We start from the raw sequence: 22,377 nt of genomic DNA, 5'->3' as shown, positions 1-22,377 counted from the left end.
CCACGGGACGTTAATTGTCGGATTTGGCTACATACTAGAGTGATCTAGCTTATGCTTTATAGTTTTGTCTACAAATAGCACGTCTATTGAGAACCGAAAGTAGACCTTCGGCTGTTGTGTGTGTGTGGTGGTGGGGGGGGGGGGGGGGGGGGGGGGAGGGCGTTCGCACCCCCTGCACCCCTCCTGTTTACGGGTCTGGGTACAGCAATCCTGTTCTGCGAAAACCGTGTAGCATTATGGGTAATCCAATATGGCGGCGAATTTGAAGTTTCGTTCGAAAAAGCCGTCTTATCATACTCGAGACTGTCTGCCATCTGAAGAAAAAACCCGATCTCAACAAAAGTGCTTCCTACTGCTCCCTGAATTCCACAGAATCACTTGGTACTCCATCACAGCGCTTTGCGCCTTTTTTAGCTACGCAAACAGTCTATCGTGTGATCTAGTTCATGATGATATCTTTGCGATCAAGGAAAACCCAGACATTCGACCAAATGTATCGCTATATGATGTATTTATTAATGACTTCTGGGGGAAACCCATGTCTAGTAACACAAGCCACAAGTCGTACAGGCCTCTTTGTGTCCTCACATTTCGTTTGAATTTTATTCTTCATGGTTTGGATCCTCTCGGCTATCATCTTATAAATGTTGTTTGTCATGTTTTGGTATGCTTAACCTTCGTACATTTTGTGGAAAAGCACGTTTGGAGGTGTACTCGGCTGGCTGCAATTACTGGAGTATTATTTGCATCACATCCAATTCACACTGAAGCTGTAAGTACCACGGCAGAATAAGACCAATTCACTTTTCCTACTCTCTGAGACCCAAACACGACGATCTTGACATTCCATTTGTTACTAGGTGACCGGTGTTGTTGGTCGTGCAGATGTTTTAGCATGCTTTCTTTTTCTGTTATCACTTTTATCATATATAAGGTATGTATTATACAATAATGCAGTTTTTTAATAGTCAAGTGTATAATGATTACAGTACTGTATCACAGAAATTATCATCATCAACACCCACCACCATATCAAATCCAGGCCCATACCCAGGGTTTTCCCCCCACCCAAAATTAGTGGACCTAATTTTGGGTGAGGGGAGTTCTCTGATAAAAATATGACCACCCCAAAAAGAACAAAAAGGGATGTTTTTATGACTTTGCGGTATCTCCATGGGACGTTTATTGTCTGATTTGGCTACATACTAGAGTGATCTAGCTTGTGCTTTATAGTTTTGTCTACAAATACATAGCACGTTATTTAGGAACCGAAAGTGGACCTTTGGCCGTTGTGGGGGCCCATTCGCACCCCTGCACCCCCCTGGGTATGGGCCTGACATCACCATTGCCATCATACACTATCATCATTACCATCATCAATCATCGCCTTCTCCAATCATAATAATCACCATTATCCTTATTCTTGATGTTTATTGATGAAAGCAAATACTTAAAAATATTTTTAGGTCACTGAAGAATGAAAACTCAGTTTTCACATCAGTCTATATTTGGTGTTGTGTTGCTTTGGGTGCGATGGCCATGCTGATCAAGGAACAGGGAATAACTATATTTGGTGTCTGTGTGCTTTATCATGCCTTCATAGAAAATAGATTGTGGGAGAGGTAAGCCAAATTATTTTAAGCCACGAGACGTAATGATCACAAGGAGAACAATTATTATCTCTTTACTCTCAAACTAATTATCCATTATTTTCAATGCTTGAATTTCCATATTTGCTTTGTCATGCCTAGAACGCTGATTTACATCTGCCATGTAACAATCGCTCCCCCCTGTAGATAATGATTTATTTAGTCCTGCTTCATTAATAACAACTAATCAGTTTTGTTTCTGTGTTTGTCTGTCAATCACCTGTGCTCTCTTCGTCTCACGGTTCCAAGAATTATCAAGGGAGAACAAATCTCAACTGTGCTCAAGTCCTGCAAATCACTTATTACCAGGACATGTCTATTGATGCTTGTGGTAAGGCACTGACTCATGTTAACTAGATTTCAAATAATTTGATTCACCCCCAAAATTATCATCAACACAATTATCTCCTTTATCTAGATTATAATAAAAATTTGTTACAATTTACAATTGTAATTTTTTAATATCCTTTTTTGCAGGTTACCTGTCTGTTGGTTTTCCGGTTATGGATGTTGGGAGGAAGTCTACCAAAGTTCACTACACAGGATAATCCTGCTTCCTTTTCAGATTCTCTGCTCACACGAGTGCTCACCTACTGTTACTTGTTTGCATTTAACCTGTGGCTTCTTCTATCACCCTACAAGCTCAGTTATGATTGGCAAGGCGGAAGCATACCATTGGTGGAGACAGTATGGGACCCACGCAACCTAGCAACCATTGCATTCTTTTCCCTGATTGTGCTGTTGCTATGGTTCTCTTTGTTATCCCAAGAAGGAGAGGTAAACATAACCATGCGCATACACAGGAGAGTGTGCAGAGTGTGGATATATCAGTTTCAGTTTAATCTTTGTTTATCGAGGGTAACATATTTAACCGAATATACAGTTTTCTAACATATGGCCCTCGGTTAGTAAGCACTGTCACTGGGGGTGGTCACTGCCAGAGGGTTTATTGCGTCCCCAGTGGTTCTTTTACATCCCTTTGGTTCAGGTTAGTGTAGTGCAGCTTGAAGAGACGGGACCTCCGGTTCAGTGTCCTTATCCGAGAAGGCTGGAAACACGGGAGAATAACTTTAACTCACTTGTGACACAAATTCGAATCAAGGCAGGAACCCAGAAAAATCCCCAGTTTGAGTCAGGATTCGAACCTGGGCCACAGCGGCGAGAGGCCGGCGTGCTAACACACTAGACCACCCTTGGCCACCCGTGCATCCACCCTTGGCTGCCAAAAAGTGGGTCATTTCTTATTGAAGTACTGGGAAAAACTACCCTTTTTCCATAAAATATTCCTGACTGCACTCCCAATTCCTAGGTACAGTATGCACCTGCTTGTGAATCTCCAAAGTTCAAACCCAAAGTTTTGTTTTGTTTTTGGTAATACTGATAAAGAAAATGATAAACGTGAAGAACATATTTGTAATGATATTTCATACCTGCTAAATATAATTGACAATATCCTATTCTGTTGTACTCACAGAAAGAAGACCAACAAGTTGTGTTCATCAGCTTGTTATTGATGATAGTGCCTTTTCTACCAGCATCAAATCTTTTGTTCAGAGTTGGGTTTGTGGTCGCAGAGAGGATTCTTTATATACCAAGGTTGGTGCTGATAATGATAATGCTAATTGTAATGATAATAATTTATTTTTATCACTATTATTATTAATTATGCCAATGATGATATCAAAGACAATGATGATAGTCGTTATTCTATGATAAGAGTATACAACTTTAATAGCACACATTGAAGTGGAATGGAAAAATTATAGTAATTTTATATGCTTTATGTTACTCAAAAACTTTACTCTAGGTCCTTGACAGTAAGCGGATTTTAGACTGTGCTTTGTTGATTTTTTAGATCAGCATAAGGCCTCTTGAAGGATGGCTATGGAGCCATTTTTTTAGAAACATTCCCGGCATATATTACTATGGCGACTGGCCAAGATATCAACCTATCCCAGCCCAACTACGTATTATGCCTTAGAATCCTCTAAACTATTTTTATTGATGAATAAACTAGATGTTGAATGTGAGATTATTTTGACTAATAAATAATATTTATAGTTTAGGCTTCTGTCTCCTTGTTATTCATGGTGCAAACAAGTTGTGCCAATGGTCACATCAACACAAGCCTGGCCAGAGATCTGCAACCATTCCAAGCAAACTTATTACCTTTTTCCTGATCCTGTTGATAGTGCTGTTTTGCTGGAAAACCGTGGATAGAAATCATGTGTGGAAAAATAGGGAGACACTTTTCAGGTATTGGGGATTTTGGAACTGTAACTATGCTCATAAAAAGTGATTCAAAGTTCCAGGTTCATTGATATTTTTAAGGTATTAAAGTGTCTTTCAAAACATTTAGCATAGCATGTATAGCATGTATAACAAAGTATGCCAGGGAGGGTTACTCATAGTTAGCAAACACAGCAGAACCTGACCAGGATAAAGAAATATTAAATTTAGAGCCCTAACATGGGCCTTGTTTCTCAAGCATGAGAACCGGGGGCTCTACTTGGGATTTTTTCAGAGGTGTAAAATCCTGGATGTCTTACTGAATTGGCACTGTGAACCCCCTTGTGTTCTTCAATAAGGACACTAAAACCAAGTGACAGTGCTTACACAATAACTGTTTGTAAACTGTTTCAGTTTTCATAGAATATATAGTTTTCCTGTTTTTATTTTTGTATCAATTTCTGAAGATCTGGAGTAGAGACTCTACCTCATAATGCAAAGGTGCACTACAACTATGGGAACTTCCTCAAAGATATTGGTGATATAGAGGCTGCAAAACACCATTATGCTATTTCACTCAAGTAAGCAACTTCTGTTCAGTCCTGTTGATGTACTGTTTCCTTTAGAGTTGATTGTTGTCATGTAAAGAGTGGTAATATTTTGTGTTCCAGGCTTGAGCCAAACTATGTCAGTGCGTATAACAACCTTGGTACTTTACAGGAGAATGACGAGGTAAGAAATCAACTTATTATCTCATTGATTCAACACTTTACCTATACAGCAGGTAGACATACACCTCCAGTATTTAAATACATTTTATCAGTGCAAATGGTTAATGGCAAATAGCAAATGGCAGTTTTTAGACCAACCACTGCTTATGGTTTCAATTATTTGTAAGAATAAAGATGAAAAGTAATTTAATTGCAAAAGGTTTTCACCTTTCTCTACATTAATTTGCTTTATAACATTTTAAAAATAGGTGTATATTCAGTTCTCTGAGTTCCTTTAATCAAATTTACAGGAGGCTGTACAACTTTTCCAGGCAGCAATCAAGCATGACCCAGCCCATTCAAATTCATATTTCAACTTGGGTGTTCGTTTTGGGTAAGCCATCAGTTATCCCACTGCCTTGTAAACCTCACTATCACTTCTCGTACTACAGTATGTAAATAATATGTTAACATGTATATTTTCATATAATTTGACTTAATGCAGCAGACCAGAGACAAAAGTGATGTGGGGGGGAGGGCTTGGGGTAGGTGGATTTTGACTCAGGACACCTTTTAAGGAGGCTCGTTAGTAATTCTTTATAGCAATCTTTTTCAATTTACTGAATCACAAAATTAATGTCTAGTAGTCTCAAATCTCATCCGATTTTTATATTCATGTTTTTATCATGAGTATGATATTCAATCATTCGAATTTGATGTGCTACTGTTTTATTTTATTTATCCAGTATTTAGACCAGTATTTTACAAACTTTTCAATATATTTCCAAAAATATCCAATGCTTTTTCTTTAAATCTGCAGAGAGACATAACTTATACTTAGGCATCATGGGGATCATGGTGGCAAGTCAATAACCATGTAACTTTTTGTCCGCATACTCCATTTTCTACCTTTGCTTCTGGCAACATTGAGTTGCATGAGTTACTGTTCTAGACAAGTTCCTTTTTTATTTCCTTTCATGTCTTCTCCAGAACTTTTCTTTATGGCATCCTGTTGGTTTTCATCCACTACTTCAGAGCCCCCCTCCTAACAATTAGAGGGCCCATTTTTCGGGAGCCTCACCTTTTTAGTACGCTGGTTCCAGAATTTCCCTTCTCTCAGTTAAGTGGCTAATTCCCCATTAATATCGTCCATACACATGCTAATTAAATATGAATACTAGAATAAGGAACACAAGACTGACACTGTAATTTGTTTGTTTGGCCCAGAGAGAAGTTTATTTATCATAAAAAAACCATAGTAACATAATATACTTGACAAATAAATCTTCTCTGCCACCGGGTGGGTGGGTGGGAAAAGAAGGCTAAAGGCTATTAATAAAGGCGAGTATACACTCTGTACTCTGATACTGAACTGAACGTAAGCAAGCACACCCCTCACATATAAGGCGGATCAGTTGTCAATCAAACAAACTCATTAAATGGTCAATTAATCCCTTTGACCCTGCGGTCTCAAAGGCGGGTACATTAGACAACATGCAATGGTAGTAGCATCACCTCTACTATCCTCGCCGATGCTAATGCAGCAACTAATGCGGCGACAAGGGAGACTCTGGAACCTGGGTACATCTTCGGGTAATTCAAAATTTTCAGGCACATACCCTCAGAGGGTATTTAGTGAATACTCCCTTGTCTTGTTTTCTTTTTTTTAAAGAAATCTTGGTATGCTGGACAAAGCAGAAAGTGCTCTTCAAGAAGCCATCAGGTACACGCCCTTGCACACACAGGGTGCAAAGTTATAAACATGTCACTGGGATTTTCTGGTCACCACATCAGGATCAGACATTTACACCGATAATAGGTGATGACGCTAACGCAATTTTGTGATCATTTGTTGCCAGACAACGGCCTGGGTACCTGGATGCCATGATGAATCTTGCAGGCATTCTGAGTGATCAAGGAAAAAAAGTGAAAGCCGATGAAATCTACCGTCAGGTGATTGACATGTCGCCTAGCAACGCTGATGCCTACAATAACTATGGTGTCTTTCTTGCTAAAATAGGTGAGTTTTAGTTTATTTACATTCACTACTTACGGTACTGTAAGTATGGATGGCTAATAATGCAAATTAGAGATTGACATAAAGCCTCTTTGAATTTGTATTATTTTGTTCTTAAGAGAGCCCTCAATAAAAATATTTCAATGAAAACATCAAGCACGATTACTGACACTTCTCTAAGGACACCAAAACTACTACTGCAGACCTTAAAATTTCCTGGTACAAGATTTTTATTGTCCATTGATGAAAATTGCTCGATATTCTGTTGAAATTTATCTTAATACTTTTTATTTAACTGCTTTTTTTTTATTCTGAATATATAATGATCGGTAGAATCTCTTTCTTTATTACGCTTTTTTCATCAACTTCACATGCAAATTGTCATCTTCGCCTTTGTAAAAAGAAAAAAAAAATAGACGAGGGACAAGGGAGAAATGCTCCGAAAAAATTATATTTAAAGAGTCATTTTTCAGCCACATCATTGTTATTGTTTATTATTCTAAACTAGAAGACAGATTGTTTGAAGAACTTTCGAAAAAGCCATCTATTAAAAAACAGCTTTTACCAATTTTGATCTTATATATTGCAAATGCTTTCTCGTATCCTTTCTCACACTTGGTATTTTAAGGATAACAAAATGGCAGCTGTCGGTGACTCTTTAAACCTTCTTAATAAGCCTTGCTGTGACAAAAGACTTTCCATCTTTCCATATTTCTACTCTATGTATGGTTCCAACTTGATTTTAACAATCCATTCAATGTCAAATGATCAAGTCTTTTGGTGCGCTCTTAGGTGATATTAATGGCGCCCTGGCACAGTACCAAAAGGCCATCAAGTTAAATTCTGCGCATTCAGTGGCGTATGTGAACATGGCGCGTCTGCTGAGAAGCCAGGACCGAGTCAAGGAGGCGGAAAATGCATACAAAAGGTAGTGTCATGGCTCCAAACAGTGGCATAATGTCAAAGCTTAAACTCCCAAGTACAGTGAAATTTTATTCATAAGAACCTCTAATTTTCAATTGTGACTGAGCCGTTCTTATTTTCAAGCATTTTAAGGCTGAAAATGATCTTAAGAATGCTCTTAAATCTCAGTGTATATAAAAATATAATGTCCAATAATGCATAAGGAGAATTACACAGTCAAATGATTATTAACAATGATATTATGTTCTTTGCTTGTTCTCACAAGGCACACACAAGGTTTCGAGTTGGGTCTGATAAAACAACATGTTTTTTGTGCCCGGGGAACCAGAATGTGTGTAGAAATGTCTTTGATGAGTAGTAGTAAATGTTATAGACTGTGTCAAGGAGATGGAAACCTAATGCGATTCCATGTAATGGCTCTAAACGATGCCAGGAAAAAGAGAATGAAGTTTAGAAACCGTTAAGGTCAAGTACAGTGACCTCAAACAATGCCAGGGAAAATATAATGTAGTTTGAGAACCGTAAGGTCAAGTACAGTGACCTCAAACAATGCCAGGGAAAATATAATGTAGTTTTGGAACCGTAAGGTCAAGTACAGTGACCTCAAACAATGCCAGGAATTTTTTTTTAGGGGGAGCAAGCTTCCGGTATTTCTTTTATTTGCTTCGGTGGCAGATGCTATTTTTTCATGTGTCTCTTGTAAATTCCTGCTCTACTGAGGGGGCAGTTTGCCGCGTGCTAGCTACGCCCCTGAGTATAGTGACAAAAACCATGCAGGGACTTATATCCAGAAAACTCCCTAAAGATTCTGTAAAGCAGTGTAAGAAAAAAGTGTCGTTGTTTTCTCTCAAGGGCGCTGTCGATTAAGAGGGAGGGTACCACTCTCCAACTACTAGGTGTACTGTACTACAATACTGAGCGGCTAGAAGAGGCCGAGAGAGCCTGGAAAGAGGCTTTAATGCTGAGCCCGTCTGACGAGGAAACCCTATCTAACATGGTAATCACGTGACTATGCACCGACTCTGTATAACACGGCTTTAAGACTCCGGAGACTATTTGGAGAACACTGTTGTTTTGGTTTATTTAAATGTTGAAATATGCTGGAAACTCTTATTATTCATAAATGTTTTCAGCAATGTTTGGTAAGTGCATCTCAGTTTTCTCGAGACGTTTTCTTTTAAAGCGGCAATCTCCCAGTTTACTTCCGTCGGGTGGACGGAAACCTAAACCGATAAAAGACAAAAGAATCTATTAGAATCTTCTATCTGACAGGCCATCCTCCCTAAGTTAACAGTCACATGCTTGAAAAAACACACTGGTTTTACAATTTTGAAATATTTTACGCGTTTTCCGTTTAAAATTATCGGAAATTGTTCCGTAATTGACCGGAAGTAACTGGTGATATAGCCGCTTTTAAGAAGACTAATGTATGCTATGTTTAGAGTAGGGTTGATTACCATTAACTTTTCTTTAGGAGTACTTTCTGCATTTCACCGCGACATAATGAATATTGTTCTTACGGTTGTCCGGAAATAAGACTACAACAATTTGGAATATGCCTAGGTGTTAAAATTGACCTCGGTCATTTTTAATAGGGGGTTATTCGCTGTTTGGCCACTACCTACCTGACCCGGTAGCTGATCTCTATAACATATATAATGCAATCTTGTTATTCACATCCCCATTTTCCAGGTGGTCCTATTAAGTCGCACAGGGAGACTGGCTGAGGCAATTCTCATGTGTAAATCACTTGTCAAACAACATCCAAATAAGCCCTCTCACTCTAAATACCTGGCAAACGTGCTCTCCCAGGCCGGAAGAACTCGCGAGGTAATTTGACAAGGGCTGAGACAGCGGGAAAATGAACTCTTGTGCTATGTTATTCACTTTTTTTTGCATTACAACTATTGACCTTCCTTGCGCAGTGTTTCTCAGGTCCAACGTGAGATTCAGTTTGATTTAGCTCCGTTTTTCTTCGGAGTCCCGGGTTCCCCCTCTCCACTCTCCTTATTCATCACTTAAAACATATCTTCGTGTATACTTATTAATGGGTGAAGGTTCCCCAAAACTACCCCAATCCTTGATAAGGCATTTAAATTAAATACCGATATTTTTCACAGGCGGTTGACGTCATCAACAGAGCCTTGTCACGTGCCCCCGATGCCGACCTGTACTATCACCATGGCAACCTGATGAAAGACATGAATGAGATGGAAGGAGCAAAGCAGGTTGGTTGAGCAGAATATGTGTTTGCGCTGTCAAGTTGCTTTGTTTTGTGTTGTTGTTGCTTTGTGTTGTGTCGCGGATGCTGGGATGTAATGTTGGGCGAGTTAATGTTACACCTTGTTTCAGAGTTTCATAAAGGCACTTCAGCTGGATAGCACACTTCCGAGTGCGCACATGAACCTTGGCGTAATATATCACTTGGAGGTAAGCGATTGCATTTGGCGCCTTTCAATGACGTGACTGCATTTGGCGCCTTTCAATGACGTGACTGCATTTGGCGCCTTTCAATGACGTGACTGCATTTGGCGCCTTTCAATGACGTGACTGCATTTGGCGCCTTTCAATGACGTGACTGCATTTGGCGCCTTTCAATGACGTGACTGCATTTGGCGCCTTTTAATGTCGTGACTACAGTTGGCGCCTTTTAATGACGTGACAGCATTTGGCGCATTTTAATGACGTGACTGCATTTGGCGCTTTTAATGTCGTGACAGCATTTGGCTCCTTTCAATGACGTGACTGCATTTGGCGCCTTTCAATGACGTGACTGCATTTGGCGCCTTTTAATGGCGTGACTGCATTTGGCGCCTTTTCATGACGTAACTGCATTTGGCGCCTTTTAATGACGTGACTGCATTTGGCGCCTTTTCATGACGTGACAGCATTTGGAGCATTTTAATGACGTGACTGCATTTGGCGCTCTTTTAATGTCGTGACAGCATTTGGCGCCTTTCAATGACATGACTGCATTTGGCGCCTTTCAATGTCGTGACTACATTTGGCGCCTTTTAATGACGTGGCCACATTTGGCGCATTTCAATGACGTGACTGCATTTGGCGCCTTTCAATGACGTGACTGCATTTGGCGCCTTTTAATGGCGTGACTGCATTTGGCGCCTTTTAATGACGTGACTGCATTTGGCGCCTTTCAATGACGTGACTGCATTTGGCGCCTTTTAATGACATGACTGCATTTGGCGCAATTCAATGACGTGACTGCATTTTGCGCCTTTCATTGAGGTGACTATATTTGGCGCTCTTCAATAACACGACTGCATTTGGCGCCTTTTATATGGGCCTGTTTGGTACTCTCAGCCTCTGTGGGACTGTCAGTAGGTTTATACGACGAATATAGGAGACTTGCTGGGGTTTGTGAAATGGGCATGGCGCAAAGGGGTTGTGGGTGTCGCTTGTTCAAAGACTTGGATATAATTTTTGTCTTTTCTTTTGTAGAAAAATTTCATATCAGCCAGAAGACACTACGAAGAAGCTTTGAAGCTAGATCCTGATAACACTGTACTACGACAGAATTTAGCCAAGTTGGACAGGGCTTCGGGTAGAGCCGACAGAATTTAGCCAAGCTGGAAAGGGCTTCTGCTAGAGTAGACAGAATTTAGCCAAGTTGGAAAGGGCTTCGGGTAGAGTAGACAGAATTTAGCCAAGTTGGAAAGGGCTTCGGGTAGAGTAGACAGAATTTAGCCAAGTTGGAAAGGGCTTCGGGTAGAGTAGACAGAATTTAGCCAAGTTGGAAAGGGCTTCGGGTAGAGTAGACAGAATTTAGCCAAGTTGGAAAGGGCTTCGGGTAGAGTAGACAGAATTTAGCCAAGTTGGAAAGGGCTTCGGGTAGAGTAGACAGAATTTAGCCAAGTTGGAAAGGGCTTCGGCTAGAGTAGACAGAATTTAGCCAAGTTGGAAAGGGCTTCGGGTAGAGTAGACAGAATTTAGCCAAGTTGGACAGGGCTTCCAGTAGATTAGACAGAATTTAGCCAAGTTGGAAAGGGCTTCGGATAGAGTAGAAAGAATTTAGCCAAGTTGGAAAGGGCTTTGGGTAGAGTAGACAGAATTTAGCCAAGTTGGAAAGGGCTTCTGGTAGAGCAGACAGAATTTAGCCAAGTTGGAAAGGGCTTCGGGTAGAGCAGAAAGAATTTAGCCAAGTTGGAAAGGGCTTCGGGTAGAGCAGACAGAATTTAGCCAAGTTGGAAAGGGCTTCGGGTAGAGCAGAAAGAATTTAGCCAAGTTGGAAAGGGCTTCGGGTAGAGTAGACAGAATTTAGCCAAGTTGGAAAGGGCTTCGGGTAGAGTAGACAGAATTTAGCCAAGTTGGAAAGGGCTTCGGGTAGAGTAGACAGAATTTAGCCAAGTTGGAAAGGGCTTCGGGTAGAGTAGACAGAATTTAGCCAAGTTGGAAAGGGCTTCGGGTAGAGTAGACAGAATTTAGCCAAGTTGGAAAGGGCTTCGGGTAGAGTAGACAGAATTTAGCCAAGTTGGAAAGGGCTTCGGGTAGAGTAGACAGAATTTAGCCAAGTTGGAAAGGGCTTCGGGTAGAGTAGACAGAATTTAGCCAAGTTGGAAAGAGCTTCGGCTAGAGTAGACAGAATTTAGCCAAGTTGGAAAGGGCTTCGGGTAGAGTAGACAGAATTTAGCCAAGTTGGAAAGAGCTTCGGGTAGAGTAAACAGAATTTAGCCAAGTTGGAAAGAGCTTCGGCTAGAGTAGACAGAATTTAGCCAAGTTGGAAAGAGCTTCGGGTAGAGTAAACAGAATTTAGCCAAGCTGGAAAGGGCTTTGGGTAGAGCAGAAAGAATTTAGCCAAGTTGGAAAGAGCTTCGGCTAGAGTAGACAGAATTTAGCCAAGTTGGAAAGAGCTTCGGGTAGGGTAGAGAGAATTTAGCCAAGTTGGAAAGGGCTACGGGTAGAGTAGACAGAATTTAGCCAAGCTGGAAAGGGCTTTGGGTAGAGCAGAAAGAATTTAGCCAAGTTGGAAAGGGCTACGGGTAGAGTAGACAGAATTTAGCCAAGTTGGAAAGGGCTTTGGGTAGAGCAGAAAGAATTTAGCCAAGTTGGAAAGGGCTACGGGTAGAGTAGACAGAATTTAGCCAAGTTAGACAGGGCTTCGGGTTGAACACCCGTTACTTTTGAAGTACACATTCCGTGACCCATCAAAAATATAAGGAATAAATAACCTAATGTATAGTGTAAAGGAATGCATGAGCTAGTGTAACTAGTGTACAATATCAGTATTTGTCACGCTCAACGCCTAAGCACAGCTGCTTACTAATACAGTGAAAACAATTACCAAGTCACACAATGAATCACAAATGTAGTTATTTTAATGACAATACACTTGTTTTATCTGAATGTTACACGACGTAAAATACATAAATTAATCACTTTATAAAGAATCTTTGTTAGCAAAACGAATAAAAGTCAGAACACCTTGCGTTGCTGGTCCTAAGAGGGTGGTTTTTGAAAGTAGAGCTGCCATTAAAATTTAGAGCTATCTAATGGTGGCCATTATCAGTTTTGATGACAGCTTTAAAAACACCATCCAATCTTTTGCACTCTTCCTGGTGCAGGTCTTCAGCCTTGACACAACTGTCAGCAACGAGATGTGACGATGCAGTCTTCTCCTGTAACACATCTTTCATTTTTATTTCCTTTCCTGGCTCAATGCCAGCTGGGTCTCCAGCCTTGCAATCCTCCCCCTTGATCTCTGGTTGTTTAGTTGCTAGTGTGCCATGGGGTGTAACATTGTCCTCGGCCACACCCTTGGTTTGGGGTACGTGTGGTCTTCCCTTGGTGCTTCCAATTTCCTCCATCCCCTCCCCTGTGTATGTGTGCGAAGAAAGCGTGTTGAGCCACCGCATCATGCTAACAAGTTAAGGGAGACAACAGCATAAAAAGGTAGGAAAAGATTGCTGTGACTCCACACCCCCCTCCTTCTCACTCATTGCTTTGGCATCTTAAAACACCTGCATTTGTTTAGAGAAACTCTCACTCGCTTATATCACCACAATTTTTTAATGTAATGTGAGCTTATGTTATAAAAAATTGTGATAGCTTAACTACATTACCGTTACGATAAGCTTTCAATTGGTCTCTGGCTAACATGATCTGTGCAAACAAACAGAAAAGGATACGTATGCTCTTTGGTTTCGGTGTCGATTATATGCTTATGGATGAAATCCTCCTTGAACTTATACACTTCCTCCTGTTAAGATGATGTTATATTTAGTTGTCTGAAAACTCAAACATTGGAGCAACTGACAGTAAAACTGGGGGTTGGGGATTCAGAATTTCTTGAAGGGGAAGGAGGGGGAGAGGGATTCACTTTTAAATTTTCCCTCATCATTTATTCATAAGGTAAGCTTACAACCCTCTAATTAGGAAATTTCACTAGTAAAAGCTCCCATCATAAAATAGTAGAATCCAAGGTGATCACGTTATATAGCTATAAAAATATATGGCACATAAAATTATTGGTTTTATAGCTTCCTCACATTTTCTCTAATGAGGACAGCAAAATTGTACCCCCGCATGGAGCAACCACTGCAAAGGACCAATCAGACTTACATTTATGAGTTGCCAATCCAGTGGCTCATGGAGGCCGTCATTACCAAATTTTTTATTGTATGCATCGAAATGGACCTGAAAAGCAGCAGATGTGCATCAGACAGACAGAACACATTCCCACCCATCCTGGGCATTACAGCGAAATTTTGGAATTATTGGTACTAGTTACAGAGATGCCATCTAACTGTCATCTAACTTAGATTTGTAATCTAACTTTTTTGCGTGCTTAGAGAGACACAGGCGGGGTCCAGCAGTGATATCACCTAACATGGTAAATGGCGTAAGGAATATATTGAAAATTGCTTTAAATTGCTTTAGTGACAAGCCCCTCTTGAGTCTGTTTGTTGAAGTAGTATTTTGTGAGGGAGGTACTGTATGGTGCACTATCACTTGCCGGATATCTGGGGTATTTTTTCTGTTCTTATAAAGAAATTTTGAGCCTTGTCACACACACCCCAAATACCTCAAGAAAACAGTGTTTTGGAGAAAGATGCAAACAGTCCTTTTTATATTTTTATCAACTCTATCTCTAACGTGTAAATAACATGAACAAAGCAGATTACTTACTGTATCTAAAACTAATCCAAGGGCTGGAGCCTTAGGAATGTCAATCTGTTAACGACAAATCACTAAAATAAGTTAGTATTGGTGCAGCTAGAGAAATCAAGGGTAAAATCATAAACAAAAAGAGACTTCTTGCCTTCTTTTTGGCCCAAACCAGATCAAATGTTGACGAGGGTGCTACACCACGTACTACAGCAATAACCAGCCCTAAATAAAATTTTAAAATAACCACATAGAATTCAAGACCATCTCTTTCTTTAAATACAGTAGAATAAAGTGCAGCATAGGGCTACATGTCAGCAAAAGAAATGACCAACCCAGCCCTTTTTAGAAGTGGTGTTAAAACACTCCTGAGGGGTGGGGGTGTTATCTTCCACCCCTCTTAACTCACAAACTCCTGAGGGGTGAGGGTGTTATCTTCCACCCCTCTTAACTCACACACTCCTAGGGGGGGGAGGGGGGGGGGCTGCTATCTTCTACCCCTCTACACTCACACACTCCTGGGGGGTGGGGCTGCTATCTTCTACCCCTCTACACACACTCCTGGGGGTTGGGGGTGCTATCTTCCACCCATCTACACTAACACACTCCTGAGGGGTGGGGGTGTTATCTTCCATCCCTCTACACTCACACACTCCTGAGGGGTGAGGGTGCTATCTTCCACCCCTCTACACTCACTCACTCCTGGGGGTCAGGGGTGCTATCTTCCATCCCTCTACACTCACACACTCCTAGGGGGTGGTGTTATCTTCCACACCTCTACACTCACACACTCCTCGGGGGTGGGGGTGCTATCTGCCATCTCTCTAAACTCACACACCCCCTGGGGGGTGGGGTGTTATCTTCCACCCCTCTACACTCCTGGGGGGTGGGGGTGCTATCTGCCATATCTCTACACTCACACACCCCCTGGGGGGTGAGGGTGCTTTCTTCCACCCCTCTACACTCACTCACTCCTGGGGGTCAGGGGTGCTATCTTCCATCCCTCTACACTCACACACTCCTAGGGGGTGGTGTTATCTTCCACACCTCTACACTCACACACTCCTCGGGGGTGGGGGGTGCTATCTGCCATCTCTCTAAACTCACACACCCCCTGGGGGGTGGGGTGTTATCTTCCACCCCTCTACACTCCTGGGGGGTGGGGGTGCTATCTGCCATCCCTCTACACGCACACACTCCTGAGGGGTGAGGGTGCTATCTTCCAGTCCTCTACACTAACACACTCCTGGGGGGTGGGGGTGCTATCTTCTACCCCTCTACACTAACACACTCCTGGAGGGGCAGGGGGGGGAAACTGCCATTCCGGTACACTATGTATCACACTCCTGTGCGGTAAGGGTATATAGTACACAAATCATTAATGATATATATTATATTATTATTATTGAACAGATTATTGAAAAGCTTACCGATCATTTTACGTATTTGATGAAGAACAAAACTCTGCCCTTTTACTGTCAATACAACAAATTCCCTGCCATTCCTTTCAAATGGCTTTCCACACTGAAATCATAATAAAGTTTTTTACATAAAGTAAATGACTGGCATTTCACATGTAACCAGAAAGAATATCCCATTTAATGTACCTTAAAACTTATGATGTACCGATTGGCACTAGGATCCTCAAATTTTCTAAAAAAACGACAACATTTTTTTTTCAAGAAAATATACTTGATGTTTGCATAACAAATATAGTAATCAGGCTTCATTTATGACTTACTTTCCTGAAGTAAAGTTGTGATAATTCTTTGTTCCTTTGTAGTTAGATAATGCCTTGTTAATTTCTTCAATTTTTTCAGCTACAGAAAATTATAAAGATAATGTGAGAATGCAGATTTATATGAAACAATGTGTTTTTTCTAGCAATGAACAAATCTAACCTGTAATCCTGTAGCCAACAGTACTTTGCTGTCAAAAAAATATATAAGTAGATAAAATATAACTTTTTAATAAGCAAGATTTCCATGGGCTTAGTCTCTAGTAACCCAAAGTTTGCACTTCAGGTTATTGTGGGCCAATATTTATTATAAAAATCCCATGACTCCATGAACAAATCAAGCCTAAATATTGTATATGCTAGCTTTTATCTCCTAATGGCATCTCTCTCTTAGTGGCCATGCAAAACTAACAAAGAGCCCATTTCAGCCACGCGTTTGTTAATGCTTAACAGCAACATTTGAAAGATTATGAGAAGTAATATTGGAAGATTATGAGAGGAAGCAACAAAAGAATCACCTAAAAATACAATCTTTATGCTTTCTTTACCAAATGCAATAGAAAATATTGCAACAGCTCCCCAAATCAGCCGATGGAAATGGATGCTTTCTGACACTTGGTATTTTGCTAGGATGACAAAATGGAGGCTGACAAAGTCTCTTTAATTATAAAGTTTATGTCAATCAAAGCTGTTTTTCATGAACGCTTAATGGTTAACTAAGTATTTGGTGGCTGCACTGAAGCATGACGAATCATAAAATTAAAACTATTCACATATTTTTCGAGCACAAAAGAAAAGTGTTCCACAATGCCACTTTTCATATTAAAAGGCCCCAGAAAGCTTTTTACCAAAAATACTTCTACTTACGTAATCCTTAGCAAATGCAAATGTGGGTGTGAGGTACTCATATGTTCGGGCAGAACAGTTTTGTTTGCAATCAAATGCCTTGGTTGTTTTAATCATCCCTGGAAAATAATTCTAAATGTCTATATAATGTTGTTTTAATCAATACATTAAAAATACTGTGTGATGATGGTACTGTTTTTTTTTTTCAGCAATGATGATGATGGTGATATTACTGGTTGGTACTGTAGTAATAATGATGATGAATTAAGTGGGAGATAAGGGTTGGTTTTAGAAATTTAGTTGGTGTTTTTGTGATGCGTGGTAGTATTGATGGTTAGGATGATGGTTAGGGTTGATAATCATAAGGCTTGACTCACCAAATATCCTTATTTCCGGAGGCAGGAAACTGTTTATCTTTGGTAAAAGACTCTTCAGTGGCACCATGTGCAAACAGAAAAAAAAAAATTAAACTTTACAGGCATAACAACGCAATAACACACAATTCACTGTTAATAAACAACTGTGTTTTTATAATTGTTGAGATCATGATTGTATGTTCAATACTGATGTGTCTCTTTTATATAATATGTATGCTTGGTTTTTGGTGATACCAAACACAACGATGGCATACCACAATAACTAATCAACAAGCAATGTATTTTTATTGTCCATAAGCGAAACCCTGGTGTGGAGAGCTAGACAACAGGGGTTAGAAATGGACTAAACATTAAGGTGATTTTTTATGATCAGTACCTCTCTCTCCCACATCCTTCCTTACTAAACCATTTTCATTACTCAGTACAAATACAGTATTGTCTGCCATTAGTTGATCTCCCTCTTACGTCATTCCTTTTCCTCTCTGGTGTTTTTTTATTTTCCAGTTGCAATTTTTGCTGGCAGAAAGTAGCAAATCCCCTATGAAGAGTTGACGAAGGTTGCACCTATGGCATAACATGTCTGTGCCGCCTCTTGTGGAATGCTGGGTTATGCCGTCCAATGTAATTTTCCGAGAGATACACAAAATACTTGTATTATCACTGATAAGGCACTTATCTTTAATGAAACTACTTGTCTGGCTGCCGACACTCCTTTATCTGTCCTGGCGCATCTTTGAAATGACATCTATTTCATGAAAGAAAGTCAAGTCTAGGCATTTTTTATCTGATTATTTAATATCCACACTTCCACATACAAGTCTATTTTCCCCTTCTTTTCCCCACAGTTCTTAGAAACAATCAACCTACCTTTCCAAGACACTCTTTTGCATCATCTGTGATCACCTCAGCCTGATGTAAGGCATTTATCAACTGTTCTTCAATTGTACGGACTCCAGGATTACTGAGAAAAGAAAGGGAATTTGTCATTTAGAATTTTGGATCAAATAAAAAACACCAACATGCATTGGGATTTTCACTATCTGAGATTTTGCTCAGGTGTACATTTGAAGCAGTGTGACATCTACCTGACAGATGCATAGCTCCTCCCTTTCCCTTTTGCTTGAAAAGAATCAGTCTTTTCTTTTCAAAGAAATGCAAAATCTTTGACATTTTGCATAAGATATCTATTACTACACACAACCCCTAGGGAAATCCTGGCTGTGTGACAAGGTCAGTAAAAATAAGGGACTATTTTCAAGGTAAATAATAACAAGAATCCCCCCTAAACAATAATTTTCTGAGATAAATGGGTTCCATTTGTTTTGTGAACCAGGGCACAGTAGTTGTCCGTCATGAAAAGTGAGGACCCTCACAACATTGTAATTTTGATAATGGCTTTATCTTATCGTTGTTAGGTGCATAACCTTCATTGCAATTAAAAATCTTAAGTCTTGTTAATTGTGCAGGGATCTCAGTTCTATTTTGAACAATCTACAACATGCATGAATTTCTTAAGGCATTTTAACAGTCGATTGCCTATAAGATAAATATGAAGCACTGAAAATTTGAGCGACTTATAGCTTTTTGTTTTCAATATATTCTAAATGAAATTGTGTTGCAAGAAAAGCTTCGCGCCAATAGTTTATACTCAAACTTAACATGGCCATCAAAGTGGAACCATGTGACTAGGTTCACACATATTAACCAAATCCCTTTTCCAAAGTCACAGTTCCCAGGAAATGATTGAGGTTTTGTCATCAGAAGCCGATTTCACATATTCCTGGTGTGCCACACGCCACACAAAACAACAGTGCGTTCGATCTTCTCGATCCTTCCCTGTTCTCATAGAACTTTAACCATGTCTCTATCTATATTAGAATTTTTTTGATCAAACTGAAACTTAGCAATCAAAAATTAGACATAAATTTAGAAACTTTTCATCAGAGTGCACCATCAATTTAGGGATCATTCACACTAACACAGATTCAAAATTATCCGGACTGAAAAACCCATCACTTGATTCGCGTCCACACTATCGTTTTTGCAGCATGTTCGCCAGGATCCAGCCATCCACACTAACACAGATTCAATTATTTGAAAATGCTGAAAGGTACAGGGTGACGTCATTTTTATGATATGCACATGCTCAAAGTAGCGCTCGCCTGCGATATTTTGATATTTATTTTGATACGAATTCGACCGTCCACACTAGGGACCAAAGTATACAGATTCATTTGGATTCACTTTCGACAGTGTTTTCAAAAGTATCTGGATTCGCTGGATCCAGCACGCGTGTTAGTGTGGACGGAAGGCCTAAACGTATAAAAAAGTTCACGGATTCAAAGGAATCTGTGTTAGTGTGTACGGCCCCTTTTCATCACGAAATGACCTCAAGCGAAAATTGAATGTTTTGATTTTTTAATATCTCGCATTTCAATATTTCTTTGCGCACTCTGATGATAAGTTTTATTTTGTCCTTAGGTATTATACTCTGAATTTATATTTGGTTACATTGAAACGTGTTTGCTCTAGACAAAAATAGGCATTTTTGGCTTGACTGACAGCCTTCGGTGATTTGAAGAAATTCCTTAAATTTCTTTTAGATATGACTAAAATAACAATTTTGCCATGAAGTTTAATAATGTCTGTATCTGTTGATTGTGAATGTTTTGTCCATACAGATGGTGGCTTCTGAGAGATATAGCTAGGCCCTGTTTTGGACATGATTCCCTACTCTTACAAATACAGTAGAGCAAGGGTTATTTAACGCACCCTTTAAATTGTGAGAGAAGCGCTTAGGAGACAGGGCCTCAGTTTTGCCTCATCAAAAATACTAAATCTTATTTTACTAATCACTAGAATAAATTTACTCACATTTGCATCCCAGCATAGCCAACACCACAGTAGGAGATCAAAAGAGCACATTTCTTTTTTCTGGGAACTACATTTGTGATGCCATTTGCAGCTAAATCCTGAAATTATAGGATTATGTTAAGCTTACTTTTACACTTTTAAGGTTATGGTTCACCTTCGCGACTGTGTTGCGCTAGAAATTAAATGCGCACGTCAGTTTTTATGTAATAACAAAAAACTGCACATACTTCGATTCGTAATATAATTGAGCATCTACCCATCTTTTTTTTTTTCAATAAGTTTTTTTTATATTTTAGTTAGGGGCCAAAATACGCAAAATCTTACTGTTGTCTTTGGCAAAAATGTTGGTACCCTTGCTTCGCGCCTAGGTTAACGCAATATGTCTTATTTCCATCACATGTCAGTCTTCAAAAGAGGTTCTCATTTTTTCCATATCGTATTCCATTGAAGAGCTATTTTATTTCAAAGTTGTCACATGCAAATTTCAGCAATTTCCGGACTTTTGGCGAGAATAACTTTTGATTAAAAAACAATATAAAAAAAAGAGAACCCCTTTTGAAGCAAGGCTATTGTTCTACATGTCTGCCAAATTATATGAAAATCAGACAAATTCTAGGGTACCAACATTTTAAAGCTTGTTGCTTTTTAGCGCATTTTAGTTTTGCTGTAATGCGCCTTCAAAGTTTTTGGAGGGTTAGGCGATTACGGCACTTCACACCTAATAGGAACTGGCGTCAGCCAATAACAACAGTAAGTGTCAATCTCACAAAAAGAACAGACCCACAACAGGACAGACCTCACGCTGTCAGGTCAGTAGATCACAAACTTTTACGGAAAGAATAGGGGCAAAGCAAAAAGGAAAACTCGTGCGAGAGAAATGAAGGCGATCCTGAGACTCTCTTCTCTTCCTACATGTAGACGTGTGGCTGGGTAAAATTGGAATTCTTGTGAAAGCATGGGATGTATCGCGGCGCTAAAAGGATTAAAAGATTTTGACACCAAAGGCGAAGTTGTTTTTTTTTTGCTTGTTCTTAAACGTTTTTTTTTAAAAACACCTATAAACAAAAGTATTTTTGAATGTTCTTTATCGGAGATTGTTAGATAATGATATAAAAAACATATTTCTGCAATAAAAATTTTTTGGGCCATTTTCGTCGCCCAACGTGAACCGTATCCTTAAGCTAGTAACGTTTGCCGTTGTTTACTTAAGTTCTTTTTACAGGCCATCATGACGTGTTGAGTAAATATTCTTAATAATAATTTAGCGATTTTTCAGCACTCTTCCTTACTGTGAAGGCTAATAACTTGAAAATTAAAAATAATTCTACCGTATATTCAGTACTGGGGTTCACCATAATGCTGTTTTTAAGGGTTTAATCGACCCTGAAACACCTGGTTTGAATTACAAGTAAGGGTTATTAATGGAGTCAAACCTTGTCATTCACACATTCCGTCTTCGCTTTTTTGGCAAGTACGTCACCGTTATCGTCTTCTGGCCCTCGCTTCCTTTCTTCTACTTGTATTTCGCATAACAGAGCGTTTCCTTCTTGGATATCCGCGTCACACGTGGTGGTCGCCATCTTGAATCGGGAAAAAAATTCCCAAACTCGTCTTGCTTGTTTGAAATACCCTGTCACAACGTAATGTGAGGGTCTTAGCTTAAGATATCGCAACACCTTGGGTTTTCGGGTGTAGCATTTCTAATAAAGAAATCAGAGTGTTAAAAATGGATGGATTCGACCATGGAGTCAGGAACCGTGTTTATATTATTCGACCTCAGATTTTCATGTCCACAGGCCACCCAGAAAGCTGATACAAAGCTGGCAGTTCTCTTAGGGGAGGGGAGGGAGCCAATGTGCAATAAAAGAATATTTCAGAGATAATTTACTAA

At 39.8% G+C, this 22,377-nt stretch overlaps 2 protein-coding genes across 2 annotated transcripts; one reads left to right on the top strand and one right to left on the bottom strand.

Moving 5' to 3' along the window:
* Positions 1 to 164: 164 nt before the first annotated feature.
* Positions 165 to 12,972, top strand: LOC116604165 (protein O-mannosyl-transferase TMTC1). The gene is made up of 18 exons (XM_032366183.2): positions 165 to 772; positions 861 to 934; positions 1,467 to 1,622; positions 1,899 to 1,980; positions 2,127 to 2,426; positions 3,124 to 3,245; positions 3,711 to 3,905; positions 4,346 to 4,459; positions 4,550 to 4,610; positions 4,900 to 4,982; positions 6,261 to 6,311; positions 6,448 to 6,608; positions 7,398 to 7,533; positions 8,382 to 8,526; positions 9,222 to 9,359; positions 9,650 to 9,757; positions 9,882 to 9,959; positions 10,989 to 12,972. The coding sequence occupies exons 1-18, from the start codon at positions 251 to 253 to the stop codon at positions 11,109 to 11,111; spliced, it is 2,649 nt and encodes an 882-aa protein (XP_032222074.1). The 5' UTR covers positions 165 to 250; the 3' UTR covers positions 11,112 to 12,972.
* On the bottom strand, positions 12,845 to 22,294 carry LOC5521067 (pseudouridylate synthase 1 homolog). Its single transcript, XM_032365983.2, has 15 exons — positions 21,920 to 22,294; positions 20,487 to 20,584; positions 18,480 to 18,573; positions 18,289 to 18,357; positions 17,613 to 17,679; positions 17,257 to 17,354; positions 16,553 to 16,580; positions 16,393 to 16,471; positions 16,259 to 16,304; positions 16,082 to 16,175; positions 14,806 to 14,876; positions 14,673 to 14,717; positions 14,106 to 14,180; positions 13,673 to 13,743; positions 12,845 to 13,403 (listed from the first exon to the last, which is right to left on the bottom strand). Exons 1-15 carry the CDS (start codon positions 22,064 to 22,066, stop codon positions 13,034 to 13,036), a joined length of 1,452 nt encoding a protein of 483 aa, XP_032221874.1. The 5' UTR covers positions 22,067 to 22,294; the 3' UTR covers positions 12,845 to 13,033.
* Positions 22,295 to 22,377: the final 83 nt, after the last annotated feature.

This window comes from Nematostella vectensis, chromosome 6 (genome assembly GCF_932526225.1).
Source record: "Nematostella vectensis chromosome 6, jaNemVect1.1, whole genome shotgun sequence".
Lineage (NCBI taxonomy): Eukaryota > Metazoa > Cnidaria > Anthozoa > Actiniaria > Edwardsiidae > Nematostella > Nematostella vectensis.
This window is presented reverse-complemented; position numbering and strand designations above follow the sequence as displayed.